The 11,569-nt window shown below is 35.8% G+C and overlaps 1 protein-coding gene across 4 annotated transcripts in view; it reads left to right on the forward strand.

Annotated features, from left to right (window-relative positions):
- Window positions 1–7,652, forward strand: part of LOC135205645 (proline-rich protein 2-like) — a 47,544-nt gene extending 39,892 nt beyond the window's left edge. The window contains exons 4-7 of one of the 4 annotated variants that reach the window (XM_064236463.1): window positions 557–780; window positions 2,714–2,788; window positions 4,251–4,397; window positions 5,452–7,652. In XM_064236463.1, the coding sequence (XP_064092533.1) occupies window positions 557–780; window positions 2,714–2,788; window positions 4,251–4,397; window positions 5,452–5,525 (520 nt within the window). In that variant the 3' untranslated portion in view covers window positions 5,526–7,652. The remainder of the gene's footprint in view (window positions 1–556; window positions 781–2,713; window positions 2,789–4,250; window positions 4,398–5,451) is intronic. The other 3 variants (XM_064236464.1, XM_064236465.1, XM_064236466.1) reach the window with 3 other exon arrangements.
- Window positions 7,653–11,569: the final 3,917 nt, after the last annotated feature.

Below are 11,569 nucleotides of genomic sequence, written 5' to 3' on the forward strand. Positions count from 1 at the left end.
AAGGGTAACAGCCTGTGCTAGTAATTCAAGGAGTAACAGCCTGCACTCTTCATTGAAGGAGTAACATACTATGCTACCACAAAGTCAGGGTAATCTAACAGCAACAACCTGAATAACAAACAGCCTATGCTAGCACAAAGTCAGTTTAATCTAGTAGCAACAATCTTTATGAATGTCATTAATAGTCCTCCCTCAATCCTTTGACGTTCGAGTCTCACTGCAACCCAATGCCACTCGTACTAGACCCTCCATGTTGTTTTGCACCAATTCAGTCTGCATACATGGATCTTCAATGTTCACTAGTAAAAGACTCTCCAGGAGGTTCAATTTTCATCTTTTGTTGGGCCTACCCAAAGGTCTTCCTTGCACAGTAACTCTGTTGACAACCATGGTGTTCTATCCTCATCCATATTCCATACATACGACATATCTTGACTATTACAGTCTTTGGGCTTTCACGATACTAATTAAGATCACTGGATGCTCTGGTAAGTTTGTAAGTTTGTGATTGTGATACTTTCTACCAGAGATGAAGTTAGCAATTCCATTTTTCCAGGGAAATGATGAACAAGTTTGGAGGAGGACGCTTCCAAGGAATTCCTTTCATTGGTGGTGGGCAGCAAGCTGCTCACGGTGGCCAGATGCAGATGCAGCAGAGTGCCCCTATTCAGCAAGATCCCAACTTTGGTTCACAGCACACTTACATACCCCCAGGAGGAGGCCCTCCACCAGATCAGTCACAATATGGTCCTCCTCAACAGCCCTACCCTCCACCAGCAGGTAACACTTAAGATGAATCTCTAAGGAGACATTTGTAAACTACAGTATACATTATATGGTAGAATATGTAACACTGAATATTCCCTTGCCAATAATACCTGTAACATTGGATATACAGTATAGTATACATACTAGCAAATTTGATGTAAAATAAAACTTAGATTTAAAATTCCTGTTGAATGAGAAATACATACGTATTTTTGTAAGTGCTAATTAAGATTAAGGAATAGTATTTTAAAAGGTGCTATTTTACTCTCAGCAGTATATTTACCTCTGGTTTCCATAAACATACATAAAACACATACATACACACACAGTTCAAGAAAAGATGTAAGGTTTGGAAGGTAAAGTAATACCAGTTAAGTAAGTTGTGTAAGTGGAAATAAAATAATATAGGCGGCAAGTAATTTTTTATAGATATCTGATCTTTCGTACTGGTTTTTATGACCATCATTTGAAATTAACTCTTGCTTTTGCTATTTCTTTTATTTTTTGACACTAACAAATATCACTGCATGTATGAAAAATTTACCTCAAATTTTTCATGCTTTGAGGTTTATGGGAACATCTTTTTACACGCTTTCACAGTACCGGTACATATACTTTAGACTCAGTGCTTTAGTTGAAACACCCTAGAATTCAAGCTGTTTTTAATTTTGTAATATTCTTTGAAATGAAGGTATGGTACATTTATTTGATATCAATGCATGTATAACTATTTGCTTTTCTTATTATTTTTATGTCAGAATAAAGTGGTGACTCTTTCTATTGGATATACCTGAGAAGTATTTTACACTATCATGAGCCATGACTGTTAAGTAGTTGTATCAGTAACCATAAAGAAGTACTACTGTTATACTTTATTTGTCATGGTAACCCATGGAAGATAATACAGTAATACTGATCTAAAGACTAGAGGAAAACATGACAAAAGTAGGACCCTATGCCTGGTAAATGCTACAGGACAGAAATCAAAGGTATAAGTTGTGGCTGTCTGAATTTGTTTTATTCAATAGTATTTATAAAAATTATTTGCTGGCAACTTCTGTCTCTCACAAATGAAGATGAATTATTCATGCAGTGATGGATTATATAAAGCAATTAAATCTTTTTTAACGATGTTGAAATACTGTTGACACTAAATTGCTTCTCTACTAGCCTTTCATTTTTTTTATAATTTAGTTGTACTACTGCAGAACATGCTACAAACTGCCAGTGTGGGGAGAAATCTAACCTATGTAACCAGATAGCTCTTAAATGTAAAAATTTTTTGCTCTTGAATATATAAGGCTTTCCTATCTAATACTACTACTCAAAGTGAAGGTCATACAATTGAAATCTGTTTGGTTAAACTACTAATCAATGATAAAGATGAAAATTTTCCAAGCCTGTTAATGTTTTTTAATCACATAACTATATTCCAACCATTCAGTATAGTAGCATTAAAAAGGGGACTTTGTGTGTTTCCTCCAGGATACAAAATACAATCATTTTCTTTCAAAGGAATACATGACCAAGATGAAATTTCTCAGTGCACTGCCATAGCATTTTACAGTTGATTATCTTCATTGCAATATTTCAAAAGTGCCTTTGCTGACCAGTGGCTTATTAGGTGCAGAATCACAATCACATATACAAAATACTCTTCAGAACTTGCATGAGATACACTATGGGAACATTTTTGCAGCATGTATACCCAGTACATTAGTAATGTACTGCCACTCATCAATAGTAAATAACAAAAGTAGTATGTCAAAAAGATTTGGTATAGTGTAGTTCTGTAGTGAAATGAGACAATACAGGGAAAATGTTTACTGTTAAAAGTCAAAAATGTTGCTCCTTTGTGTACTCTGCAGCAGAGGTTTTTTTTGTATGTGCTTCCTTGTGCTTACTGTGGCCAATTTTTCTTTTTCTATTATTACACTTGACCCAGGTGGGTATTACCCTATGGTGCCTGGAGATCCTTACGCTCAACAGCCAGGATATGCACCATATCCTCCTCAACAAGGTACGTAAGGGCTTAATGGCTTCTACACTGAATAGTCTGTAACCCATTCCACCACTGCTTGGTTACGTAGAGGTGCTTCAGTTAAGCCTATCCATGTTGTCTCCTTGCTTTTATAAATTATGTGAGATTATTAACATGACTGAATGACTGACTGACAGACCGCATTTAAAGATGCCATTTACTGCAAAGTAGTACTGATGAAGTGAATTTCTTCTATTGTTCACTGTAGAGGAATGTGATTTGATAGCACGAGTAACAATGCATATGTGCTGATTGTGGTTTTCATATGCTTATGTAATACATATAGAGTAATGAGCTTTATTAGAATAATGTACATATAAGTTTACTTTTCCTAAATCTGTATTAAGGCTTCAAAGGCTCTGCTATTGGACTTAAAACTAATGTGAAGTCTAGAAACACTGTATTCAGATGTCAAAAACCTTACCACAGTTCATACTATTTTTGACCTTGAACAAAAGAAGATAATTTTAATGAAATATAAACCAAAACCGATTGTAAATTGAGGGATCTTGCTAAATCACTAGGTACCAATGACAACAGCATAAAACGCTGTGTACGTAGTAGAGTCAAATCCTAAGTCATATGCAGTTTTAAAATTTGAGAGTGCCTTCTAATTTTTGCTCCTATAATTATGAAATTACAGTATATACCTGTATATGTATGATAAAATAACCACAACTTTGAATGATAGTAATAATCTGAATATAAAAAAACTTCAAACTTTGAAAGCGACTTCCAGAATGAAAAGAGATTGAGGAAAGTTTACAGACCATAATTCCCCAAAGATATAGCATCAGAAATACAGGCTTCTGTAAATTGCTTCGTCAGACCAACAGGCTTCTATAAATTGCTTACTACAAGAGACAGGAGACAGTAAAATAAGATGCCTTTTATGTTTCGTTTTCATGTTATATATGCAGCAGTGTATTCTGACTGAGTCTACGGTCTTAAGAAAAGCCTGCTTCTTAAGAAATACTGGTACATATTTAATAAGAATAATGCAATCATATGCTATGAAAAGAACAGCCTGTATAAGGCTGCGGTCTAATACACTGCTGCACTGATGATTTTTAATCATAACTCGAAAACAAAATATAGAACATCTTTGTGAAAGCTTTTATGTTTTCTGAGTTACAAATCCTTTGTGGTTGTGACCCTAAACTATGAATCTTATTTCTTCATAAAATTTAATTGTGCCAATATATCCAAAAAATAAAACAGTACATAAATGTCTTAAGTATCCCCAGTCTTCATATTTAAATTGTACTTCTAGTATATTATACAGTAATCACAACCACTAAGGGTCACTCTGGGTGATGGAGACTAATTTTCTAGGTTATGGATATTAAATTTCTTTTTGATGGGAACTAATTTTCTAAGTGATAACTAAAGTTTTAGGTGGTGAGAACTAACTCCTTTCTGGGTACTAACTTACTAACAGGTGGTGGACCGATTCCCATGCTGCCCCCAATGCAACCACCTCCTGGGATGCCCATGCAACCACCACCAGGCATGCCCATGCCCATGCCACAAAATCCACCCTATCCACCTCAAGCAGCACCATATGTAGCAACAGCTCCTCCAGAAGGTATTTTTAGACCAAACATCAAATATTTGGAGAGTCCAATGTGAAATCGATTTTTATTTAATCACATTATGTACTGACAAAATCACCTGTTGAGGGTAAAACTATTACTTCTGTCAGGGAAGCCGACTTGTGTTCAACATGAAAGCAACATCACATAATTTCCAAGTGCTGAGCTTTCGCTCGTGATTGTGGAATGAGCACCAGTGTGTCATTTACGGGCAGTTATTCTGCGTGTGCATGCATTCAAGCACTTGCATGTAGCACTCCCAAGTTGTCATTTTTTATTTGGTAAACAATTTTAATCAAATTTTGAAGATGGTAACATATGGTAATCTTAAAATTTCCAACTTGAGTCATATCCATCTAAAACACATAACTTATTTCTAATTGTGTAATAAGTAATCCCGTACCAGACTACAATTACATATGATCATTCACCAAGGAAGTGTTTTGCATCATATACAACGATCCACTTTTTCTCTACACAATTAACTGTGCAATTCACAGAACACCCTCAATACATTTGAATTCACTGTTTTCCTGTGAGTTTTCAAGCAATATGTAAATAAAAAGCCTTAGAACAACTATTTACTCATATAAAGAAATATCATATAAAATTTATATTTCAACAGTCCCAAGGACGATAAGGTGTGTATAGTAGTATTTATTTTAATTTTTTGTTTGAATTCATTACAATGTACAATAAAGGCTGCAATTCTGGGAAGCAGGTTTCATTATGCTTTCTTGTAAGGAAGGGTAAATAAACTTCAGCAGTTCTTTATCAGGCTTTAGCACTAACTATTACATTGCAGAAATGTAACGCTTTTAAAGTATTACGTATACATAAGTCTTGCTTCCAATAATCCAGTATCTCATCCTTCTTTTAGCTGTGCATTAAATAAAATGTCCATGGAATCACTTTAGAAATGTCTTTTATCAAGCTAACACTAACTTGGTAGCATAAGGTACTCTATTACTCCTGTATATACCAGGTGTCTAAGATGGTGTAGGTAAAAGAAGTTGTAACATTAATCCTTTCTTTCACTACCCTCAGGGTTTGCTCCAGATGGTCAGCAGCCTCCACCCTACACCCCGCATTACCAACCTAACGCTCCACCTCCGCAGTAAAGGGTAGCTTTAATGAGGTCCTGCTTTCAACTTAGTGGTTGTATGGGTTATAATACTGGCCTTGGCTAGCTAACCATAAAGTTGTTAGTATAACCTGTTGTTGCATAACAGAAGCTGTAACTTTAAATCAGTGTACTGTGTAGAAAATCTTGCCCAAGGTACACTTTCTTACAGAACTGACTTTTAACAAGCACTGTCTCAAGTTTGGGGGCAACCAACTAGCTTGAGTCATTGTTTCCAGGAGAAATGATCTTTTTAAGGGATCTTATGGATTACTACGTCAACAAAGTATGGTAACATTAATCACTCATTTTTATAAAATTTATGGTTTCTGAAAGTTACTGACTGATTTGAAACATGAATTACCATCTGTGAATCACTCTGGCTAGTAAAAGGGAATACCAGATGAGTATGACTGAAAACATAAGTGTTGTACAATCTCTGGAGTGTACTTCAGTAAACAAAGTTGCATTAAATACCCTTACACGATACACTGTTACTTATGTGCTGCACTGTAAACACCTTAACATATTTATTTTGCTACTTCAGCTATTAGATTATTATACATAATGCCTGAGAAAAATTTTGTACCTCGACAGTAGTGCCACTATGTTTTCAACATTACCGTATTATTAATACTCAAGAGTTCCTATGTGCTCACAGTTTTGGCCAGCCATAAGAGCGACAAAATCTACTTAGTATCTAAAGTAAACAGACGCGTTACTAACCAACTTATCAGGTTGATAAATACAGTTTGTGGGATATTCAAATAACAAACACTAAAACTGTTATCATCCTAGCTAATGCAATACTTACCAGAAACTTGATATGGGGGCAATACTAACAAAGTGGAATGATTAGGCTATTTTGAAATTAGTGCTTAATTATGCAAAGGACACCACAACTTTCTTATCCATGCAGTTACTTTACTCAAAGTGCAGAATATGACAATTTGTTTTTCTAATAAATAATCCATGCAGTTACTTTCCTCGAAGAACAGAAATTAAGACGATTTGTTTAATCAATGAATGTACATACAGTATTGTTTAAAAAAATATGAATATGTATACAGTACGTAATGCATTTTTCCTTACATAAAATCATAAGGGACTTCCAGTGCTGAGAATTTTAAATCAGTGCACTGCATACAACATGAACATTTAGATATCTTGGAATTTGTAGTGTTGTTCGTTTTCTTTTTATAAATATGCAGACATTGTAAAACAAATTGTGAAGCTATATTAACCTGAGACACCTTTATCTCTGAATGTGATGAAAGCATTAAGGTATGACACATGGTTTATTAGATTTTTAGAGGATTTTGTTGATTCTATCCCATTTATAAAATACATCTGAGATTATATGTATAATGTGGTATTATTACTTAGAAATAATTATGTATATATTTTATTAAAATTAATCTGTCTGAATAGCACATACAATTGAAACTAACTGTAAGGCCCTACGTACTTTCGATGGTTTGCTTGAATAAAAAAAAAAAGCAAGAACTGTGAAAGATACATTTGATCATTCAGTTGACGACTATAAATAACTGTATTGTACCTATCCTTTTAACTTTAGAGACACTATATGTAAATTATGAAGCGAGTGTTTTGTTTGTTTCATAGACCTGATAAATATAATAGATTACAATTCAGAGCATCTTCTTGGAGATTCATAGTGTATTTTATCTACAAATGATACTTAGTGTAACTTACCATTCAGGAAAGCTTTACTATGTACAGGGATTCATAGTGCTTCTAATCTCTCTATTTGTAAACCTATCTGTCCAGTGAAAGTGCATTACATAAACGCTTATTTTCATGTTATAGATGATAATCAGTAAAGCATAATCAGTTGTTTATAAGGTGCATTTCAATATTTCTTATGGAAATTTTACCAATACATAAGAGGTACTCTACATGTTTTAAACATGTTCTGTTGTAACAACTATATTTTTTGATAAACATTTAATGATGTTTTATAATTCTAGAATGAACTGAGTTTTGGCAATTTTCTAGGTTTGACTGTAGTTCTTAGGTCATGTTTGCTTTAGTTAGAAGTTTATGTTTCCAGTTGCTGTACCTTTAATTTTAACCGTCCGATCATAATAAAGGAATTATGCCACGTTCTGTTTCAATTCCATACAAACTGAAGTTATAGTATGGTCTCCATAATTTAAAACTATTACTGTTGTTTCTTCTTTAAATGAATTACAATTATTGGCAGTCTTCTACGCATGAACAGGATTTGTTCTACTCTATATACATACTGCACTTAGCCCACTGGCTTTTGGGTCTCATTGAGAACCACTGCTTCTGGCACCAGATTATGTATTCATATACAAACAGTAGGTTTTAAGGTTGCAGTACACCTAGGTTTTGATAAGATATCCATTAATTTTAAAAGATGGGACACAATGAAAGTTCTTAATTCATAAGTGGGGTTCAATGGAAGTTCTTAACATAAAAGTTTTAAAAAGGAAAATATTTTCTGAGAGGCATGAAATTTCTTAGGTTGAGAACTTGTAAGTTAATTATAGGTTCAACACTATTCTTATGTGGTGTACGTATCTTTAATTGCTAAAATCATCGAACTATGTTTTGCATGTAAATTGCCTAATTCGTTCCAAGCCCTACAAAAACACCACAGTAAATTTTATAATAAAGCTATAATGACCAATAAACAATGAAATACAACAATTTGGACCATTCAATACCTAACATAACCTTTATTGTAGTACGTACCTGTAAATAAAGTGTATTAGTGTACACACATGGTACAAGAAATACTGTATGTACATGTATGTACATATGTAGTAAAATGTGGAACCTTACCTTTTGAGTGAGGCGATCTCCGAAAGTGGCGACAGAGGAGGAGGACAAATGACAGAAAACATGAACACTTAACTTTACGAAATACATTAAAAAAATGGCAGAAAACGTTAACACTAAACTTGACGAAATACAATAACAAATGACAGAAAACATTAACACTTCTTGATTATCTCCATCTTCGTTCTCCATAGAAAGCATCCTCTTCTTTCCATGAACTTCAGCAACATTCTTGGGACCCATGGCTAATAACGTAAGTAATTTAGTTCACACAAAACACGATAAAGTAACTTACAGTTCAATGAAAGCAAAATCACTAAAACTAACTTACGTTAACAAACTAAATATATGTGAACGAACGAATTCCAGTGTTTATGATAACGCTGCCGCAAAAAATGGTCAAGGAACATCTTTACATAGTGGCATGATGGGACAGATGCTGACCAATAGGAGAGCTGGATCTTACGGCGGTGACAAAGCATCAGGAACCAATGGGAGAGCGGGAGGATGGTGGCGAGTCTACTCAGTTGGCGGCACGAGAGTTTTAAAATTGTTCTCGGCGGTCCGGGTGAATCTCGGACTTTACCCTTTCGCAACCTGAATTAGTTCAGAAGCAAAAAAGTCTTTGTCTTTGCTTTCGTAACTTGGATTTTTCGTAAGTAGGGACTTTTGTGTGTTGAGGTTCCACTGTAGTACTAAAGTACAATAATATCTGTTGATAAGAACCAACACATAAGTAACCTGAATCTAAATACTTTCCCCAAAATATGACTATACTGTTTGATGGTAAAAATCCAATGATTTCTGGGATTCAGAGCCTCATTTTGCGACACTATCATCTGCTGTGCTTTTTGTCTGTAATTGCTCATTTTTATGCTTCTACAAGGATACAAAATTGTAAAACCAACACCAAGAAAACTGAACCACAACAAATTTATTAATCAAATGAGATGTTTCCCAATAGTCCCATTCTCCATCCTTTTTCTTTTTTTCAAATTTCCTTTTACAAAATTTCATTTATGAAAAAACACATTAACATTCCTAAAAATAATAATGCCTCAAAATGACAAATTTTCTAAGACAATTTGTATTTTTCATAGCTACAAACCTGAGGTCTTAACAATAGGATAATTTCTAGCAATTAGCTGGATCCGGTAAAAAAGCAGATTAAAGCAAGGAATCTTGTGGTATCTGGTAACGCATGCGTAGATCGGGTGAAGAGTGGTCAAACACCGAACATCTACGCCAGTCTTTCCCAACTCAGGATGACTTAACAAAAAGAGGGGCAGCTAGAGGCGGGCAGTATAACGTTAAGACCTCAGGTTTGTAGCTATGAAAAATACAAATTGTCTTAGAAAATTTGTCATTTGTTCATACGCGAACAAACCCTCGGTCTTAATAAGATAGACTCATACTTGGAGGGAGGTACAAGACATCCTAGACCGGCTGGGGGCCTATCCGCCAGTCCAGCTCTCAAAAGAAATAGTTCTTAGAGAGGGACTGAAGCCCGTTGAGAAGCTAGATACACTAAAATCTAACCACTCAGAACCTGAGTGACATACATTGATATATGGGGTAACCATTGTATAGGGAACCAAAGAAAAACTGTGACTGTCCAAAAAACAAACCAGGGCACTAGGGTTTGTAGTACTCCCGACTCCTCCTTGCCCAGGAGCGGAGCCTATGCTACTAAATAGTGGGTAAGATATTGAATACTGCACGACCATACTACTAGTATGACTACCTCACTCACCTGTATCAGACCAGTCCAGCAAATGACGCATCAATTCCTTAAACCGACCAAAGGAAGAAGGAAAGGTACAAGAGAAAGAAGGAGGCCAGCCAACTCACTCATTCTCTCATCCACACAATCATCTTAGGTAAGATACAAAGGTGCCCCGTTAAGGGCAACTATGAGTTACACACCCTGTTGGGCAGCCACCACAGGACCCAGGGAAAATGTGTCCATAGATCTGTGGGCAACATCCTTAAGATAGAAAGAGGTGAACGTGGACTGGCGTAACCAAGTACCAGCGCTCAGCACTCTATGTACAGCCAAGTTCTTTTTGAAAGCCATAGAGGGACCAATACTCCTAACGTCATGTGCTCTAGCCTGCACAGACGTGGCAATGGAATCATCAAGAGTCAAGTATGCCTGTCTGATGACTTCCCATATCCAAAAAGAGATAGCATTCTTAGACACCTCTTTCTTCGTACGGCCTGTACTGACAAAAAGCCTGCGGCAGCCTGGTCTAAGGTGCAGAGTCCTTTTAAGGTGGGCCGGCCAGCTAATGACATTCTTCAAGGACAGGACTTTGATATTCATACCACTTAATAAGGTGATTTGGGACATCTCCAAACCGCATATGATTTTCGCCTCTGACCTTCGGTTTTGTGACGCCAGGGCGATTTATCCCGAAAATAACCATTTTTTAAATTCTATCTCCTCCCTTGATATTTAATATTAAGACCTGGGATTACTACCATATATAGACCTGATGTAGACCTCCAATCGAATGAGGAGTTTTTTTTCTAAAAGTCATTTTTTTGCTAGATATGAATTTTTCATTATGGTAAAAAAATAAACCCTATAAATTAGGAAAACAAAATGTATAAAAAAAAACGACGAAACAAAAATTGGAAAAAAGGGCTTCATTTGATTGTTCTATAATGTCTTTCTGAGTTATATACCAAATTCCAATGTTATAGCTTTAAAACTAAGTGAGAAGATAGATTTTGAAGGGCAATAACTATAGTTTTGAGATACGGGTGTTCAAAGTTTTTCTTCGTATTTTTATAACGACAATGTTAATAAATAATGATTATTTTGAATGTATATTTTTTTTTAAATCCTCCCCGCCTGGAAGAAGCAGTGATGTAGGATCTGTTTCCCTAAGCTGGGGCATGGGCTCATCACGCATCACTGCTTGAAGAGTAAGCTCCGCCACCTTAGTTGTAAAAGGTAACGGGTTCCCCTTGTCTGTCGTGAACATAGTGAACGGGCTCTTAAAGGCCGTGATTCTAGTGTTTGCGCAGTTCCACTCTTCCAAACTGCGAACCCATGCCTGTCGGGCTTGGTCCCTGGAAAGGATGACTGTTTCCTTAGGAACCTTATCCTCCCTAACAAGAGCAGCCTCCATAAGCCGAACATAGCCAATGAAAGGGGGCTGCATGCCTGCGGGGAAGAACTTGAAGTCCTCGAGTCTCCGG

The sequence above is a fragment of the Macrobrachium nipponense genome, chromosome 24 (assembly GCF_015104395.2).
Source record: "Macrobrachium nipponense isolate FS-2020 chromosome 24, ASM1510439v2, whole genome shotgun sequence".
In the NCBI taxonomy this organism is placed as follows: domain Eukaryota; kingdom Metazoa; phylum Arthropoda; class Malacostraca; order Decapoda; family Palaemonidae; genus Macrobrachium; species Macrobrachium nipponense.